This window comes from Schistocerca cancellata, chromosome 3 (genome assembly GCF_023864275.1).
Source record: "Schistocerca cancellata isolate TAMUIC-IGC-003103 chromosome 3, iqSchCanc2.1, whole genome shotgun sequence".
Lineage (NCBI taxonomy): Eukaryota > Metazoa > Arthropoda > Insecta > Orthoptera > Acrididae > Schistocerca > Schistocerca cancellata.
Window position 1 is genome coordinate 339,797,582 of NC_064628.1, and position 21,338 is coordinate 339,818,919.

Here is a 21,338-nt window from a genome sequence, read left to right on the forward strand (position 1 = left end):
ACAACCATTTCACGACTGTAAAGTGACTATAAGGAATCTGGTAAAACATCAAATCTCCACCATCGCAGCAGCCAAAAGAAGATCCTGCAAGAACAGGACCAGTATCAACTGAACAGAACTGTTCAACATGACAGATGTGCAACCCTTCCACAAATTGCTGCAGATTTCAATGCTGGGCCATAAACAAGTGTCAGCGTGCGAAATAGTCAACAAAAAATCATCAGTATGTGCTTTTGGAGCCGAAGGCCCTCTCGTGTACCCTTGATAATTGCACAACACACAGCTTTTCGCCTTGTCTGGGCCCAACAAAACCACCATACAACTCTGACAGGTGACAGGTACGTAAGCATCCAGTCTGATCACTTCATCCATTCATGTCCATTGTGCATTCTGATGTACTTGAGCAATTCCAGCAGGACAATGTGACACTCTACAAATCCAGAATTGCTACAAAGTGGCTGAGCTTAAACACTACAGGTGATCAGACGCATATAGTCTTCAGCAATGGGTGCAGCTCTGGCATGGTTAACATTTCTCACACGAAGCAAAGACGTGGAATTTCACCAGTTTTGTGTATGCCAGTTGCCATGTAACAGGTCTGTAGTGAATCCTGTGGTTGCAAAATTCCAGACAATAACAGTTAGACCATTATAATTTTACTCAAAAGTAAAAATGCTGTCACACCTTCTTGTCCAAGTTGAGCAGAGTTGTCAGTTGGGTTATCTGATCATGACAGAACCTGGATATAGCAACGAACAGTTTTCAACCACAGTCAAGCTTGGAAAAATCTTGTGTTTGCTGTACACCAATAAAATGGAGTATCATGTTGTAATTTGTTTCTGGCAGTAATGGAAATGGTTGTAGTTGTCCAGTCAATCCGTAACTCTTAAAGACGTCTCCTGGATTGCTTGATGGAGCTGCAACATTACTAGTGCTGCCAAACATGAATTACAGCATTATACACCTCTTTATCAATGGGCAGTGCTATTTTGTTTAGTTTGAGTGCTGTATTGGTATTCTGTGGTCCTGCGGTATGAAGATTTCAGTGTACCAGGCCTGCAGACATGTACCTACAAACAATTAAAAATATTATGTGCTGTATTTGCGCAAATGTACACCACACTTTTTCCCTGACTTTTGTCTTGAAAAATCATGGTGTGGCCTGTAATTTAGATTTGTTCCCCTCAAATCATAAATTTCAGAATGACATGTACACATATCTTTATTGAAATTAATACCATTACAAGTTACTGCAATTACTTTTTATAAACCATCAAAGACTTAAGAAGAAAATAGCAGGAAAAGGTATACCTTGTTCGCAAATATAGTAGCTGTTCTTGAAAAAGAAACCGCTGCTGTTCAGCAACCCCTGTACATTTTTGCGCACTACGTTCCCCTATATTATTTACTGTAGTGCTGTTTAGCGTATCAAGAGAGACCAGTGTTCGCTCTGCATTCCCTTATTTGGGAAAGTAAATAAAAATTTTTGCCCTGTAAGATCCCAAAATGCTGGAAAGATATAAAATTATTTTTGTAAGCTTGAGGCAGTTTTTGCATAGTTGTAGTTCTGTGACTAGTGGATATATTACTTCATTCCATAAATTCCAAAACCCTCCCATATGAACTTTTAAATTCCAGTGGCGAAATGTTTCTTTTACGTGCCATTTTGCAACCTTTTATTTGAATTGTTTCAGTTGCAACAGCATACTCACATTTCCTGTTTTGCACTACAAAATCAAGCAAGTGTGTTTCCACATCTGGATATGTGCGCTACAGCCCTCATAATGAACGCTGATCTTTTGAACTGTTAGTTTTTCTTCATTTGCGCTCCGCAAGTGAAATTCCCCACCCCCCTCCCCATCTGCATGAAATCTATGTCCAGCTTCCTGCTTTCCATGTTACTTTGCATAATGTGTAGCTGATAACTTTAAGTTGCACAATTGTTATTTAGGGTTGCCAACATAATTTGTTGTGTGCATCATGTAATTACTAATACTACCTCGTAATCAGAGGTAAATTTAGTAGTGCGGCCTGTATGAGAGATAAACTTTTTACTGTAATTTGGTGCCAAAAGTTTAGGTGTGGCCTTAATTTGCTTGCGGCCTATATTCGCGTACATACCGTACATAATTTTTTCTGCGTTATAATCAAAATTTTGACACTGCTCGTATAATTTTGCACAGAGTAAAACAGGATAGAAAACTGATACAGCTGGAAATATTAAAAAATATGTCAGTGACACATACTTTTGAATAACAAAACAGAAGTTTCTTTGTTCTCCTTCAGCTAATACATGACATCTAGATAATCACTGTGAAATTAGTTTTGAAATGCATTTGATCCATATTTTGGATCAGTTTCATTATTTTAAATGTTGTAATTTGTCACCTCTCTTGCTTTTCCAAGTGGCCTTATTTGTGATTGTGACCGTTCATGATGGCCTAAAAAACTGAAAGCTGCTTTGTGAGAAAATAAAAATTGTTTCACAATGACAAGAAAGTATTTCATTTTTGTTCTTATAACAATTTAGAGTAATTCCACAGGATTCTTAGAATATTGTGTGATTTGGTTTCCTCTGTCTGATCATTCCATTTTCTCTTGTCAAACATAACAACTACTTTACTTATTACAAGTAAGAGGTGATGACTATTGGAAATATCTTATTAAAGGTGTCATTAAGACTTATGAACATGTGTGTGTGTGTGTGTGTGTGTGTGTGTGTGTGTGTGTGTGTGTGTGTGTGTGTGTGTGTGTTTGTTTGTTTGTTTTCTATCCTGTATAAAGAATATGTCCTGATGAGTGTTACATTTAGAAACCTTCCCCTTAGCACAGGAAACTTGCGTATACTGAAACAACCAGAGATGATACTGCACTGCCATACTCAATCTCCATGTCAGTGTTGCACAGCACGGAGAGGTTGAAGCGTGCTGGCATTTTAAATTTACACAAGGCAGGAATCCTATTGTCACTGATGTTAAGTTCCTCTTAGTACTCTAATTATATTACCATTGAATAATTTTTTGGAAGGTATCATTTGTAGTCAGTAGACCATGCTCTTCATATTCTGTATTGTACTATGCCATTCCCTGTATGTCATTTCAACCGTCAACATCCCTGTGTAATTAGTCTCAAGGTTTTCCATAAATACAGATACATTGGAACTAATTTGTAGTAAAATAATCAGATTTTTTGTCTATATACCTTTATGGGATCATATTGCTATCCATTATTGCTTCAAATAACAGAATTATTGATTATCCAGTCTTCTAACACTTACGTAACAAAGTTGTAACACACACTATTACAGTGTGAAAACTTTTATTACCTGTGGCCCTTGTGAAAACTTTCATTACTTGTGGCCCTAACCCCCCCTCATCTCAAGGCTGTTAATGGAAATGCCATGTGGCTAGGGCCTCCCATCGGGTAGACCGTTCGCCTGGTGAAAGTCGTCTGAGTGGACGCCACTTCGGTGTCTTACGTGGTGATGGAGATGAAATGATGATAAGGACAACACAACATCCAGTCCCTGAGCGGAGAAAATCTCCGACCCAGCGGGGAATCGAACCCTGACCGTTAGGTATGACATTCCATCGCGCTGACGACTCGGCTACCAGGGGTGAACAAGGCTGTTAATAACCTGCACTAATTCTAGTTTGGTTTTATAATCTTCACTTCATTTACTAGAATGCTTGCTGCTGTGTGTAACTAAAATTCATGTTATATGCCACACTAATGATATTTTTTCACTTACTTACAGAATGTTGTTTTATGTTATTTTTATATCAATTTTGGGTATTTATTATTTTGTAAATTATTGTTTTTAACCGTGGGTTACACTGATAATTGTAAACCAGAGGTTGTTGATATGCCTTTATATCTTTACGCAGGAGAAATTCTTACGTGCACGAGGTGTCCCAAACCTTTCTGGGGTTGAAATTCCTGTTATCTGTGGGACAATAAAGGATTTTCTACGTTCATTGAAGGAACCACTTGTAACCTACTCTCTGTGGCCAGAATTTATTCGGACTGTGGATATAAAAGATCTCACAGAAAGAAACTCAGCATTATATCAACTTATTTCAGAATTGCCACAGCCCAACAGAGATACACTGGCATTTATGATTCTGCACCTTCAAAAGTAAGTACAGTTGTAATAGTAGTTTGCACCTGTTACCTGCTTCAAGGCACTCCATTAAGGAACAATGTTTGGAATATTTTAGTGTTAAGTCGTTGGTGTGTGATAGTTATACAGTAAATTGTATGAGGCTTTAGGTGTTGAAGTTTGGGACAAGGAGGAATTTGAGTAGAACATTGTAGTGTGACTACTAGAGCTAAGTTTTCATTATTAAATTGTGACAAAATCTGGTTGCAGAGTGTCAGAGTGCCCAGAGTGCAAAATGCCTGCATCAAATCTTGCCAAGGTATTTGGTCCTACGTTAATCGGTTTCTCATCTCAAGAACCGGAACCAATGGCAGTGATGACAGAATCAAAGCAGCTAGTTCCAGTAAGTGTTACTTTATGTAAGACAGTTTTACGTCTTGTAGATGTGATTTCTACAGGGTGTTTACATAAGAGTGCACAAAAATTTAACTAACAGGACATAAAGGATGCTCCATTGAACAATTTCAGGCAGGGAACCTGGCATCAGAAAAGCCAACTGAAGGAGATAATAGGAATAAAATCGCATTGCTGTGTACTTTTTTTATTTACATTAGTTACAGTTAACTACAAATAATATCACTGACACAAAGAACATAAGATTTGCACTGTACCTTACAAAATGTGCTAAAACTGATTCTTCTGATTCACCCATACAAATATCCCTGGTGTGTTTTGAATCGCGTTACAGGCAGCTACAATTCTGGCAACTACACTGGAACCTCGCATAGTGAGCATAATTCGTTCCAGAATCTTACTCATACTGCAAAACTCGTTAAGCGAAACTATATATTCTGTATAAATTAATGTAAAATACGACAATGTGTTCCATGCGGAAAAAATACTAAAAGTTTTATCTTATTCGTGCCATTTATTCATAGAAAATTATGCATACAGTATTATGTACTTCATTAAACATGATATATAACTAATTCTCTTTTTACTAGGATGCTATCTATAGTCATTTGTTTCTGCCAGTGCTTCAACACTTTGCATAAGTGCGGCACAGAATTATCATCAAATAAATTTGTAGTGGGCTTAGCCACTGCTTGATTGGGGTGATGATTTTCAATGTATGATGCAATCGATTCCCATGCTTTCAGTATTTCTCTTATTGTGCCAGAAGATTGCCACTTTGCTGTTACCGCCTCCACCTCCTCTCCTCTTCTGAAAAGCTCCTCTCCAAAACTTCCTGCTGTGAAACATACGGCAACTCCATAAGCTCTTCGGTGTGATCTTTCTCAGGTGTGATCTTCCACAAGCTTGTCGATATCATTGTTAACCATTCCTAGTCCCAAGCTCTTGGCCAAAGACACAATCTCGTTGACTACAGGCTCCACAGGTACTGACTCAAATGCCTCAGAGTCACATTGGACAACACACTCCGGCCAAAGCTTCTTCAAAGCAGAAGTGAGAGTTCTCGATGTAACTCCTCACACCTTTTTGATCATCTTGATGCAGTCAATGGTGTCGAAGGGAATACTTGCAGAACTCTGAGAGTGAGATTGGTAACTTCAGTCAAACCCAAAGCAATGCTCGAAGAGTGCTTTAGTATAGAGCTTTAGTGTTAGAAATAAGCTGCTGGCCCATAGGCTGGGGTAACAGAGTAGTTTGGGAGGCAAAAATTGCACCTTGATGAATTGAAATTCTACAAGGAGGTGGTCTTGTGGGCCTGGAGGATGGGCAGGTGCATTGTCCATAACAAGCAATACATTTGAGTGGCAGAGTCATCTCGAGCAAATATTTTTTCACCCAAGGATCAATCACTTCATTCATCTAATCACAAAAATGATCACTTGTCACCCAGGTGTTTTTGTCAGACCTCCACATCACCTTTAACCTGCTCTTCTGTACTTCACACTTCTTGAAGACTTGAGGAGTTTCTGAATTGTAAACAAGCAACTGTTTAATTTTCGAATCACCGCTTCCATTGGCACAGAATAGCAGTATGAGACAGTCTTTCATTGGCTTATGGCTGGGTGGTGCATTCTCCTCTGCTGTTATAAAGGTACGCTTCAGCATCTTTTTCCAGAATAGACCCGTTTTGTCACAATTAAAAACCTGTTGCGGCAGATAATCTTCAGAATCTATGAGCATTTTGAAGTTGCTGATGAAGTTATCTGCTGCCTTTGTGTTGGAGCTGGCTGCTTTGCTGTTCCTCACAACGCTGTGGATGCCAGTTCTTTTCTTAAACATCTCGAACCACACACTGTTCCCCGTAAACACTTCTTCACCCACTGATGATAATGGTGTCTTCTTAACAAGGTTGGCAAAAAACATTCTCAGCTTCTCACAAATGATGATCTCATTAATAGGGTCGTCCTGCAATTGTTTTTCATTTATCCATATAAGGAGCAACCTTTCAACATTGTTCGTAATATGAAATTGTTGCGTAGATACTCTTGTCACTTGCTTTAAAGCATCTGTTCCTTAATCTTGTGCTTTTTCTTGAGGATAGTGCAAATAGTTTATGTAGAGCGAATGTCTGTGCATGCTAAACGAGCAAAGCTTGCGCAATATAAGTGTTTTTCAGTGATTTTACATTTCATTTCTGAGGTAATTTTCTTTCTCTTATGGTTGTCATCTTGCAGCTTTATCTTTGGGAAGATTTCTACGATGGTTATTAAAATTTGCACTCAAAAAAAATAATAGTGTGAACACAAGTTTAGAAAAATGTTTGATCACAAGCTGCCGTAAGATGGTAGCAGAAAGAGCGCTAAACCCAGACAGTAGTATGTACTAAAGACATTGTTCATATGCCGCTGCCAACAGTGAAAACTGTTCATATTGTTGAACATTTCTCTCGTCATGATCGAACAGCTGATGATGTCACACTAAATTGTCGCCACTCATTATGAGAAACATAGCTCGTTAAGTGAGACATTGTTTACAACTTGTTTTGCTTGTTATGCAAATTGTGCATTATGGGAGATGCTACTTAAGCGAGGTTCTACTGTTAATTCCATCTTTGTATCCACTGGGATCTCGTACACAAGTGACTTCAGGTACCCCCATAGGAAATAACCATGGGGATTCAGGTGAGGTGACCTCGCAGGCCATGGAATAGGACCCCCTCTTAAAATCAAGCGACCAGGAAATAAAGCATTGAGATTGTTGCAGACATCCACACTGAAGTGACGTGGTGCACTGTCATGTTGTTTCCACATCCTCTCATGAACGGCCAAGGGTACTTTCTCTAACAACTCAGTTAGAACTATGTGCACAAACCTCAAGTACAGGTGGCCATTCAGACGGCCAGGTAGAAGATACGGCTCAGTGAGATCGCCACTTACAATGCCGGTCCAGATATTCGCAGCAAAACGTACTTGATGTTGTGAGTCTAAGATAGCATGAGAGTTTTCCTCATCCCACAGATGGCTATTCCTGCTGTTCAAAGTACCATCATAACCAAATGAGGCCTCATCAGTAAGTAACACGATTTGGAGGAAATTTAGTCAATTAATCCTTTGTTGGAGCAACTACTGACACAGTGCAACCCCTGGTGCAAAGTCAGTCACAAGCATTGCACAGACTCATTATGAATGAATGTTCGTGGAGTACTTGACATGTGCTAGTATCTACAGCATCCATTTCACGTGCAGTACAAGAAGTGCTTGCAGTGGCGTCCGCTGCAATATGTTCCAGCATCTCCTCTTCAAAATTGGGTTTGCATGTGGTCCTCATGTTGGCAGGTGCCTGGTTTCTTCTTTCCAGTGAACCAGTCTCCCTTATTATCTGTCGACTGAGAGAAATAAACGCTTGCTGTGGCGGATGAAACCTGTTAGAAAATTGTTCCTTGTACAGCCTTTCAGCAGTGGAAGCATTGCAGCATACTTCCCCATAAACAAGGTGCATGTGTGGGAGTTCTGCGAAGTTGTACCAGTACTTGTACTGTACGTCTCTGAAAAGCACTGACTAATGAATGGGTCTGTCATTGATTCATAGCACATTCTGTCAGGGGAAAATGTAAATACAATAAAAAAGAGCCACCTTGTGGACAAGTCAAGTAAACAAAAACTGCATCATGACTTCCTAGTAATCAGGATCATCCTCCTTGTTTCCTTGCTGGAAATAAAGAATGTACATGTATGTAAATAGCACAATAAGTGTGAACTTGTATGAATGTTAGTTGTAAAAAAGCCAGAAAACAGTAATGCTAGACAAAGCAGAAGACAAGTTTACTTCCGTATCTCCTTAAGCTGACTTCTGTCACCGCAGGTTCCCTAACTCGTATTGTTCAGTGGACCATTCTCTATGTCCTGTTACATTTTTGTGCATTCGTACAGAAACACCTGATTTTGTTTACATAATTAGTTTTACATGCTTTTGTGGCTATGTTCAAATTTTGAGTTTGATATTAATTTATGCCTGGTAGTTGTAACAGATCGATATGCATCCCCCACTCCCCATGAGAGTATGTGATGTGGTTTCTTAAAGTAATAAGAGAGAATTCTACTGTACAGTTATTCAGCATTGCTCATATCCATGACAGCAGTCTTGTGTTCGGTATTAATGTCCCCTACATGGACAAAGACTGGGTCAAGTGCTGATGGTTGTGTGCGTCTATATTCCTTGTTAACTGTAATTAGTCTGCATGAGATAATTGGTAAGTTTGTCAACTGCCACATGGTAGTCTTCTATAATTACTGGTGGATCTTTAGATGTAGTATTTGTTAAATGTTGTTGCTTCAAAATTTTGGTTAAATTGAGCTCTTTTATTTACAGGTTGTTGAAAATTTGATGAGTTTGCCTTCAGAATACTGGGCACATTTTGTGAATAATAATTCAACACCAATTAGTTCTCGATCTGACACACTTTTTGCTACACCGTCAGCTACATCTTTAAAATGGCAGCATTCAGGTTCTTCAACAAGGAGGTTCTTTAATACTCCACATGGAGGCAACAGGTAATAAATCTCGTTAAGCTTAGCTCTAGTGCATTACGAACCACTTTCACTATGAAACTTCCTGGCAGATTAAAACTGTGTGCCGTACCAAGACTCGAGCTCGGGACCTTTGCCTTTCGCGGGCAAGTGCTCTACCAACTGAGCTACCCAAGCACGACTCACGCCCCATCCTCACAGCTTTACTTCTGCCAGTACTTCGTCTCCTACCTTCCAAGCTTTACAGAAGCGAACCTTGCAGAACTATCACTCCTGAAAGAAAGGATATTGCGGAGACATGGCTTAGCCACAGCCTTGGGGGAGTTTCCAGAATGAGTTATATTGCCAGTTCACTGTTGGTAAATGTTGATAAGCCTCGTTAATAGGTTGCAGGCAAACATCAACATACTGCTACAATAGTTTGATGTTGAACATCGATGTGTATTAAAAGCCTAACCACACTGTTCACAGTTCTTGCTGAATAATACGGTATGTGTGGCACCATTTCTCAAATAACTTGAATAGGCATTGTCATTATTTGATCTAACACAGGGTCAATTCGTGTTACACTGATTCCACTGTTGAGTTGATGCATTGTTGTTATTGTAACCAATATGAATGAAAATCGGCCATGGGCTGACTATCTTGGGCCCAAAATTCAGCCCTTTATCTATCCTCACAATACTAGGCACTGAACCTATACATCGTTCGATGTTTAATTTACAGAAATTACTGTTGAATCATAATTCATTCAGTTACTCCAATACCGTCGAAAAATTGCTTCTTTGTAACAGTTCCTTCTGCCGTAAAGGTTAGGCTGAATTATTTGTTTAAATAATGAAATTAACAGATATAGTTGTACAAACAATACTTCTGACAAACCTGGTAATTATTTTGGAATTAATTAAGGGTTGGCTTTGCTAATATGTTTTTGAATAGAGCCAAATAAATACTTTAAGAATCCTAGTAGTTCTTTTTCCAAATGTTCATAATTAGTGCATAATTTATATTTGTTTTTAAGTCAACAATATAATCGAAGTCACGAAACAATTGCAGATTTCACCACATAACAATTATTAACTAGGAATGGTCAAAATAAATTAGGAAATTAATTACATCAACAAAACTAAGCACAAAATTAGACCCAGTGCATATATTCCTTAAGACTGAGGGCCAACCTTTCTCGTTTATGGAAATGCAGATCATACTTCTGCATGTTTATGGAAATTCTGCAAAAATGAAAATAAAATGAATTTAAGGAGGCAGATGGCAAAACAAGAAAGGAAGTAGAGAGATCCCAACTTGCTTCGTCACAAACTCTTTAGGGAAATATATTTGTAGTTGCACAGCGTGCGAAATATTTGTGACAGTGAAGAATATGAATGTTATTGCTCATTGTTTCACTTTGCAGCAACTCAAGCTGTCCTCTTAGGTTCCTGCCTAACCACATGTTCAGAAATTGCCACATATTTGGAAATGAAAAGTGAAGTATTTGTGACAAGGAACAATGTGAATTTTATTGCTGCTCACTTAACTCACAGTAGTGTAAGGTACCCTGTTGGATTTCTGCCTAAGCACATACTCAGAAATCTCACAGATTCAGAAATAAACAGGCAAATATTTATTTCATGGTTCATTCTCTAACCATTCAGAAATGTTTGACAACATTGAATATTGCAGAACGTATTGTATTATGATCATAACGAATGTGATAACAATGCTAAGTTGAAGAAAATATTGGCGCACAGTGAGTTGCGAACCTATAACCTGTAAGTCAGCTAACCACGTCGTTATTCGTTACACTAAAGCTCACTGATCTGAATTTTGTATTGTGCATTAGCTATCATAAAATCTCTTAAGCCTTACATTGTTGATGCTTTGTAATTGACATTTAATGATAAGTGTGACATATTTGAGAGATACACTTTCAATGCACCATTGCTTTGAAACAGCATACTTTGCGTGTACATCACACACTGTGAGAAAATGAATAATGGAAATGCACAGAGTTCACACAGTTGGTGTTTACAAGGGTTTGGAAAACTCTATTGCTGACAGCCCACTAGTAACGTCACAACTGCAAAAAGTTATGTGAAGCTGCATCCACACTGCCATTGGAAACATCATTTCTTACAGTGTATCGCATCTGTTTCAGGGTTTGTTTCTTGTCTCTGTTTCTGTCGACACTGGCAGTAAACATTTCTCAGTGTATTCACATTGTGTACAACACTGTTTGTTGCATTTTCTACGTATTTTCTACCTCATGATGTTTAGAAATGAGGAAATTGTAATATGCACTGCTGCATTACTTATACTCGAAGGTTCACGCAGTCACAATGAAAGGCGACATCACCGTTATTCATTCTTTTTTTATTTATTTATTGCCACTTGTGACCTGAAGGCCATAAGCATCTCTCTGTTTCATTGTTATACAAAACAAGGTTGCATTTATTAAATAAAGAATGCCGTAATCGGTTTTAAAACTATTATATTATTTTGATGGAGAGCTCGTATGTTAGTTGTTACAGGTTGATAAAATTGGATTAGTTGTTCAGGGTTGATAAAATTGGATAAGTTGGTGTAATAAATCGATTTGTTGGTTTGCATACTGTCGTCCTCTTTTGTGAGCGAAAACATACTGTAGAACAACTGGTGGGAAAAACTTGCTACATATGGGAACTGAATATGGAAGACAGTTATAGTTTTCATAATTTCACTTGGAAATCATATTTTTAATTTTTGAGTTTCTGGCAAATATGGTGTCGCCATTTTTTATTTATTTATTTATTTATTTTTCAACGAGAAAAGAAATAGAAATTTCGGGAAAGCAACCACAACCAGACTTGCTGTTAGTCTTAGTTTTTTTGCAACAGGAGATGCGTTCCAGAGCCTTGAGTATGTATTCCACATTTCGAAGCAATCTGCAACAAATGACATTACTTTGTTTTCTACATAGTCTTTCTCAGTATTCTACCAAATGTAGCAGTAGTTTTCTGTGGAACATCTTGTTTTATTGCTGTTCTTGTACTGCTTGTTTAGTGTATTCCATATGCAACTGTCAGCTTGGTACAACAATGTCAACTCGACAGTCTGCTGCCTCGTCCGCTAACTCCCCACCCCCCATTTTGCTCCCGGAAAACCTTCATACAGCAAGAGAAAACAAAACATGTAACAACTGTATACAGTGGAAGACACAATGCGACACATCAATACACACTTGGGCCATGCAGCAGTGGCGTGTCGTAGTTGGCCCAGAACATTGTTTCCTATGATCTGTACGGACACTGCTATGGATAGATGTTCCGATGTTTTGAAAGATGTTTCCAAATGGTGTCCACATCAAGTAGCCAGAAACGTATTTCAAAAATGTGTTTCAAACTTTGTGTGTATGTGGTTTGAAGTCTACTCGCCCAAATTAAACTGCCTTTGGCTACGGAAGGGAACCCCACCCCACCCCTCAACTCCCATTAAATTCCAACATCTTTCACCGTATTTCACAGTTTTTGTTTAATTCGCCATGTTCATTGATATTTTTCTTTTTTGCAGGTGAATGCAAGGGAAAGATGTCTCAAGGATGTACGTTTTGCGTATATTTTGTGGTTGTCATGTGTCGGAAAATAGTGCTGTTACCTTGTACCTAGATATCTATTTCAATTTTTTGATGAGTTTTTATTTGATGTTACACATCTGTGATTTTTAAAGAAGTGAGGAAATTCTGTACCACAAATTATTGCACATTTAATTTCCTTCACTTATACAGATTGTATACACTGTATTGGTAAGGGTTACAATTTTTAATCGTATCACATTCTTAGGCTCTTATTTTGGGAGCTTTAATGTTTTCCTCAATTTTGCAGTTTTTAAGTCTGGACCCCACGAAAATGTAAAACACAAGTTTCACTGAGATCACTTAAGAAAAAAGGCATTAGTTGCAGGTTTTTTTTTTCGGTTGTGTATACAAAAAGACTAGTGGTGTTTTCAACCAGTCATCATGGATAAAGCAAATAAATACTACTACTACTACTACTACTACTACTACTAAACAACGGAAACTCCAGGTTGGAATGTCAACAGTATTGGATAAAGGATAGTTTGCTGTTACTGTTGTTGTTGTTTTTGTTGTTGTTGTTGTGGTCTTCAGTCCTGAGACTGGTTTGATGCAGCTCTCCATGCTACTCTATCCTGTGCAACCTTCATCATCTCCCAGTACCTAATGCAGCCTACATCCTTCTGAATCTGCTTAGTGTATTTATCTCTTGGTCTCCCTCCACGCTGCCCTCCAATACTAAATTGGTGATCCCTTGATGCCTTAGAACATGTTCTACCAACCGATCCCTTCTTCTAGTCAAGTTCTGCCACTAACACCTCTTCTCCCCAATTCTATTCAATACCTCCTCATTACTTATGTGATCTGCCCATTTAACCTTCAGCATTCTTCTGTAGCACCACACTTAGAAATCTTCTATTCTCTTCTTGTCTAAACTATTTATCATCCATGTTTAACTTCCATAGATGGCTACACTCCATACAAATACTTCCAGAAACGACTTCCTGGCACTTAAATCAATACTCAATGTTAACAAATTTCTCTCCTTCAGAAATGCTTTCCTTGCCATTGCCAGTCTACATTTTATATCCTCTCTACTTCGACCATCATCAGTTATTTTGCTCCCCAAATAGCAAAACTCCTTTACTACTTTAAGCGTCTCCTTTCCTAATCTAATTCCCGCAGCATCATCCGATTTAATTAGACTACATTCCATTATTCTCGTTTTGCTTTTGTTGATGTTCATCGTATACCCTCCTTTCAAGACACTGTCCATTCCGTTCAGCTGATCTTCCAAGTCCTTTGCTGTCTCTGACAGAATTACAATGTCATAGGCGAATCTCAAAGTTTTTATTTCTTTTCCATGGAATTTAATACCTACTCCGAACTTTTCTTTTGTTTCCTTTACTGCTTGCTCAATATACGGATTGAATAGCATCGGGGAGAGGCTACAACCCTGTCTCACTCCCTTCCCAACCACTGCTTCCCTTTCATGTCCCTCGACTTTTATAACTGCCGTCTGCTTTTTGTACAAATTGTAAATAGCCTTTCGCTCCCTATATTTTACTCCTGCCACCTTCAGAATTTGAAAGAGAGTATTCCAGTCAACATTGTCAAAAGCTTTCTCTAAGTCTACAAATGCTAGAAACGTAGGTTTGCCTTTCCTTAATCTATTTTCTAAGATAAGTCGTAGGGTCAGCATTGCCTCACGTGTTGCAACATTTCTACAAAATCCAAACTGATCTTCCCCGAGGTCGGCTTCTACCAGTTTCTGTATTCGTCTGTAAATAATTCGTGTTAGTATTTTGCAGTCATGGCTTATTAAACTGGTAGTTCGGTAATTTTCACATATGTCAACACCTGTTTTCTTTGGGATTGGAATTATTATATTCTTCTTGAAGTCTGAGGGAATTTCGCCTGTCTTACACATCTTGCTCACCAGATGGTAGAGTTTTGTCAGGACTGGCTCTCCCAAGGCTACCAATAGTTCTAATGGAATGTTGTCTACTCCCGGGGCCTTGTTTTAACTTAGGTCTTTCAGTGCTCTGTCAAACTCTTCACGCATTATCATATCTCCCATTTCATCTTCATCTACCTCCTCTTCCATTTCCATAATATTGTCCTCAAGAACATCGCCCCTGTATAGATGCTCTATATACTTATTCAAACTGTCTGCTTTCCCTTCTTTGCTTAGAACTGGGTTTCCATCTGAGCTCTTGATATTCGTGCAAGTGGTTCTCTTTTCTCCAAAGGTCTCTTTAATTTTCGTGTCGGCAGTATCTATCTTACCCTTGTGAGATAAGCCTCTACATCCTTACATTTGTCCTCTAGCCATCCCTGCTTAGCCTTTTTGCACTTCCTGTCGATCTCATTTTTGAGATATTTGTATTCCATTTTGCCTGCTTCACTTACTGCATTTTTGTATTTTCTCCTTCATCAATTAAATTCAGTATCTCTTCTGTTACCCATGGATTTCTACTAGCCCTCGTCTTTTTACGTACTTGATCCTCTGCCGCCTTCATTTCTCAAAGCTACCGATTCTTCTTCTACTGTATTTCTTTCCCCCATTTCAGTCAATTGTTCCCTTATGCTCTCCCTGAAACACTCTACAGCCTCTGGTTCTTTCAGTTTATCCAGGTCCCATCTCCTTAAATTCCCACCTTTTTGCAGTTTCTTCAGTTTTAATCTACAGTTCATAACCAATAGATTGTGGTCAGAGTCCACATCTGCCCCTGGTGGAAGTGTCTTACAATTTAAAATGTGGTTCCTAAATCTCTGTCTTACCATTATGTAATCTATCTGAAACCTTCTACTATCACCAGGGTTCTTCCATGTATACAACCTTCTTTCATGGTTCGTGAACCAAGTGTTAGCTATGATTAAGTTATGCCCTGTGCAAAATTCTACCAGTTGGCTTCCCCTTTCAATTCTTAGCCCAATCCATATTCACCTACTACGTTTCATTCTCTTCCTTTTCCTACTATCGAATTCCAGTCGCCTATGACTATTAAATTTTCGTCTCCCTTCACTACCTGAATAATTTCTTTTATCTCATCATACATTTCATCAATTTCTTCATCATCTGCAGAGCTAGTTGGCATATAAACTTGTACTACTGTAGTAGGCGTGGGCTTCATGTCCATCTTGGCCACAATAATGCGTTCACTATGCTGTTTGTAGTAGCTTACCTGCACTCCTTTTTTTAATTCGTTATTAAACCTACTCCTGCATTACCCCTATTTGATTTTGTATTTATAACCCTGTATTCACCTGACCAAATGTGTTGTTCCTCCTGCCACTGAACTTCAGTAATTCCCACTATATCTATCTTTAACCTATCCATTTCCCTTTTTTTGTTTGCTACTCACTTTAAAGATGACCTGTGAAGTTGCAGGCAGGCACAACGAAAAGTCTGTTACAGATAAATAGCTTTTGGCCATGTGTGCGTGCGTGTGCGCCCCCCCCCCCCCCCCCCTCACACACACACACACACACACACACACACACACACACACACACACACACACACACACACACACACACTCACTCTCTCTCTCTCTCTCTCTCTCTCTCTCTCTCTCTCTCTCTCTCTCTCCGCTACCATCAGCAGCTGTGACCTAACTGTGACTATCACTTGAATAGCAATCTGGAGTGGAGAGTGGAGTGGAGTGGGGACACAGTTTAAAACGAAAGGATCAGGGAAGGGGAAAGGATAGGTGGGTACGTTGGCTGATGGAATGGCAGGATAAACGGGTGGAAACTGTTTGGAGGAGGTTATGGAGACAGTGGATTACTGTAGGTTGAGGCTGGCATAATTTTCGAGACTGGAGAATGTGTTGGAAGGATTGCACAGTTCAGAAATACAAGTGGAGCCCCACCTTGTGAAGCTACCTTTGAAATAAAGCATGTTAATTTCAACTGCCCTGACATAGGTTGTGGTTAATTTGTTCCTGTCGAGGGTGGTATTGGGTGGTGAAGGGCATTCTTTTGTAGCTGGCTTCTGGGAGTGGTGTGAGGATTGAGTTGTGTGTGGGAAATGGCATGGAAGTCTGTTTGATGAATAGGTCCGGGGGATATTGTCTGTCTTTAAGGCCTTGGTGAGACCTTCAGCATGCTGGGAAAGTGTGTTCTTTGCCATTGCAGATACGCTTTCCCTGGATGGCAAGGCTGTATAGGAGGGATTCTTTTGGTGTTGAAGAGATGGCAGCGGTCAAAATGTAAGAACTGTGTGTGGTTAGTGGGTTTAATGTGGACAGAAGTGTGGATGGAGCCACCAGGGAGGAAGTGATGAACATCTAAGACGACAGTATGCTGGGTTAAGGAGGCATAGGAGGATGCCATGCGGGTGCCCATGACTGTGCCACTGATTTGTTCGTATACTTTCCTGCATGGCACCCTCCTATGCCAACTTGTTTATGGGCCTTATAGAGGAAACCTTCCTAGCCTCCCAAAACTGCAAACCCCTGGTCTGGTTTGTTGACGACACCTCCTCGATCTTAACTCGGGGCCAAGACACCCTATCGTCATTTCTTCAGAACCTCAACTCCTCCCCCATCTGCTTCAACTGATTTACGTCCACCTTCCCCACCCCACTCCAGATGGCTATACATGTGATACTCGCTGCCAGAGTTAGCAGTCATGTGTGCATGAGGTCTGCTTGTGGGAATATGTTTATTTTTTCTTTGCTGATGAAGGCTTTGGCTGAAAGCTATTTATCTGTAACAGAATTTTCGTTGTGCCTGTCTGAAACTCCACAAGACACCTTCATTGTAGCAATCTATTCTTTTCCTAATATTGAAGATAATGCTTCCAAATAAAATAACTAGAGACGTATTATACCAGTTTGAATTTCAGTGTAAAGAAAGTGAGAGTGCACATTTTTTACCCTCTGATTTTAGAAGCAATCTGACAAGACTGAAAGTGAACGTACATTTCAACTCTCAACAACCCCTCCCTCTTTGCACCCCTCAATTCTTTTCATTTCATAACTGGCAAATTCATATAGACTGATAAAGCTTGTGAGCACGTGCTCAGCCAGGACTTGCTCATATATTTTTGCTTTTACTGGCTGAGCTTGCCAGTTGTAACTGTTGGTTCAAGGAGCCAAGAAAAATTCTTCAGTGCACATAGTTTTGTATCACCTGCTTTTCACACTTCTTGTAAAAACATCATTTCAGTACATTTTTACTTTTTTAACGGTCCATGATGACTAATCAGGTTTTTTTCTGTTGTTGCTCGTGGTTGGTCACTTGTCATGTATTCCATTATATGGCATGCTCCCAACAATTTTTTCTTGCTGTTCTTTAACCAAAATTATGTCACATAAATGTGAGGTACGTTACTGCAGGAGTCTCGAACAACTATTGTTGTTCTGAATTTTCATTACTGTTTGAGATTTGAAGTCTGTTTTCTACTAGAGTCACTCGGACATTTGACTGCAGTTGCTGATATTGTTGAACTTCGTGTCTGGTAGACCAACTCTTGATTTTATGGTCACTAAAAACTTAATTTGACTTGTAGTGGGTGGTAATATGTGTGTACATTTATAATGAACTCGGAACCAGAAAGCCCGCTGAAAAGTGTTACATCAGTAAGTAATAGTAGGATATAAAGTTCCAAAGGGTCACAAAAAACTTACAGAATTACAACTTTAGCACTTCATACCTCTGTTCTCGTTAAATAAAGGTGGATGTCCTTAAACTTTTAGTTGCCTATGTTTAACAGAGGTCTTTAAATAGTCATCCGTAGTCTCATTTGAAGCACTGTTGAATACTTATCATTTTATTGATGGTGTTATTCTAGCTGCCAAAGATTGTTACATGGGCTCTTCAGGAAGACACATGGCATTATGGATGATGGGAGTTGCAGGAATAGAAGTCACAAGATAGTTTAATATTTCAAACAGTAGTTCAGTTCGTTCAGGTTACTACCAGTCCAGCAAAAATGGGGCATACACTGTTATTGGTGTTCCATTTCTGTTAAGTCTTCACTTTGCTTAGTGAAGTATGTTCATTTCTTGTTCTGCAATTGATTAGGTTTTTTGAGCTACCCAAAATCAGTGAAGAGAAAAATTAAAAATAATTAACACCCTGTGTTATATTGGTAAACTAGAACATAGATAAGTGAGGTTAGTAATAATTAAGTGTCCTCAGATTTGTATCAGTTCAGTTATGCCATCAGTCACCACACTCAAGTGTTTTCTTAGAGAGCACTGATGTGGTAAGCAGTACTTCGCTTCATTGTCATGGACTACAGTTCACAGAGTTTATCTCTCACAAGGAGGAGCTAATTATTTCCTTAGTGTTGAACTATTCGTGTCACTGCCAGTTTACCTACCATTTCTCCACTTCCGTAAATACATTCTTGTTTGCCTTTCAAAATGCAAATGTTTTCAGCATTATTTATCTGTGGTTAGTTACAGTTTTGGTTAATCTAATTTCTTGCCACTAGGTGTGGAGTATGCTTTTGTAATTGTTTCTCTCCCCCTCATTTCAGTGTTGTAGATTATCTAACCCATTGAACTGTACCATACGTATTTTGTTTTGAATTTGTTTTAATTGTGGTATTTCTTTCTTTCTGTCTACCAGGCCATTTGGAGGCAAAAAATTCTTCACGGACTCGCCCATGCAGAAGGAGTAGGAGGCAGAAGGAATATAGCTCCTTGTTCTGAAATGTGTAACAAAGTGTACAAACTTTAATTTTAATGAACTAAATTTTATTACACCAAACAGTTGTCAGGATATGTTCGTTCATTCATTCACACATCATGTTCAATAAATCTCATTGTGAAGAACATTCATGGATGTAGAATTAGTGTCAAGTTACACATTAACAGGCAGAAGCTGCCGCTACAGGCTGCATCTGTGAAGTATTTTGACTACAAATCACTACTGCTGAACTAATCACATTGATAACAGTATTAATTACTGCCTTGTGACTGTAAATATGTATATTAGGAGAAAGACAGGCACTTTCAAGAAGGAAGAAAATCACTCCTCCTCCACCTCGGATTTTGCTCTTACTGTCGCTTGAATTACATAATTTAAACAAACCAGTCAGGAAGTATGGTTGAACTTCAGTTTGTACAGTTAGAAGTATGTTGTACATTTCAAAGGATGTTGTTAAAGTATGTAAACTATTACATTGTCTAAATTGCTTATCACATCAGATGGTAATTTTTAATTATAAGAGTTTGCACAGTAAAGTTAAGGTTTATCGTGTAAAAGTACAAAATGTACCTATGTGTTCTAGCTGTTTCTCTTACTTCGATTTGTTGTGTACATTATATTAGTTTTGCTGTGTGTGTAATATACAGTAACTCCTGACGATGTGAATAACTAGAAATAACATTATATTGTAAAATAATATTAATTATGTGTAATATTGTTTTAATGCATTATTTCCATTTAAATCTGAGCATTGCATAACCTATTTGATCAGAAATTTATGTGAGACTACTCACATTCTAAGTTGATAATTGAAGCAGCTTTTAGGTATCTGGGTTGTTACACTTCCATAATGTACCCAAACCTGTGTATGATTTGATGATACATCCTTCGAACTACTAAGTCTGATTTGCTTTCTTATCAGTAACATCAATTCTGTTTCATAAATTCCTGTGTAGTAACTGAAGAGTTACTGCAAATTTTTGTGTTGAAATCTACCAGTGAATTGTGCGGTAGATTTATTACTTTCCCTTGTGTCCAGCAAAAGCCTTAGTTTGAAGTAATATTTTTGCCTGGAATCATTTCTTCCTACCCTTTCTGTGTAATGCATGTAAAAAATATCATTGATGTTAGTACATTAGTTACTATTATTTTAAAAAAAATATTCTGGTAATTCCGTCCAGACATTATTAATTACATGCTGTAAAAAAAAAAGTTCTCCAGCTAAAACTGAATAAAAGTTTTTAAAATATGGAGTGTGTATGTTCTGCCACCCATCAAAGTTACAAAACTTTGAATTTGCTAAAGTGAATGTTTCAATATTTTTGTTTCCTCTACATCTAATCACAAACATTGAATTAGGGCAAAAGTAACTGGAAGATGTAAAAAAATTCTAAAGAAAAATCATGCTACCACTCTTGTATAGATGAGTGTACAAATTTGCTTCAGCTGTTAGCACATCCATGTATAATTATTGGTGATGGCGTGGTTGTTAGGGTGAAACCAAGAACAGCCAAATCAACAAAATGTCCCACAAGTTGTTACCAGTACGCCAGAATGAGATTCAAAAGCAACTTAATACACTTACCTTCTCAAAGCCTCTAGATGATAGTGATGAAAAAATGAAAAGTGCAGACAGAATGAAATCAGGTTTGTCATGTCTTGGCATTGTTCTCTGAACTGTCCATCTTAAAATAAGATTCACAAGGCTGTATAAATGCAACATGCATTGGTACAGGAAAAATTTAATGATTGGTTAACACCTGTGCTGGTTCTTTATTGTGATGACCTAATGAATGGAAGCAAAAAAGTGTATTTCTTCAAAGCTGAGCTCTGCAAATGTTATCAAACTTCTTGGAGTAAGTGTTGATGTCACAGGTGGCATATGTACACTTTCAACCAAAATGTTAAAAAAATCTTTTAACCTCTGACTGTAAGATTTCTGTTAGCTATGCCCATCAAGAAAGGATAGGCCCCTTCTGATTACATCAGGAAAAAATGTTTGTTGCCCTTGAAAAAAGCTACAAGTATAGCCAGAAGTTACATGCAAAACGAAAGCTGCACTTCATTCATGATAATAGTAC

At 38.4% G+C, this 21,338-nt stretch overlaps 1 protein-coding gene across 1 annotated transcript in view; it reads left to right on the forward strand.

Moving 5' to 3' along the window:
- LOC126175032 (rac GTPase-activating protein 1) overlaps window positions 1-20,474 on the forward strand; it is a 157,140-nt gene extending 136,666 nt beyond the window's left edge. The window contains exons 9-12 of the mRNA XM_049921534.1: window positions 3,888-4,138; window positions 4,373-4,505; window positions 8,885-9,066; window positions 19,177-20,474. Coding sequence (XP_049777491.1) covers window positions 3,888-4,138; window positions 4,373-4,505; window positions 8,885-9,066; window positions 19,177-19,228 — 618 coding nt within the window. The 3' untranslated portion in view covers window positions 19,229-20,474. The remainder of the gene's footprint in view (window positions 1-3,887; window positions 4,139-4,372; window positions 4,506-8,884; window positions 9,067-19,176) is intronic.
- Window positions 20,475-21,338: the final 864 nt, after the last annotated feature.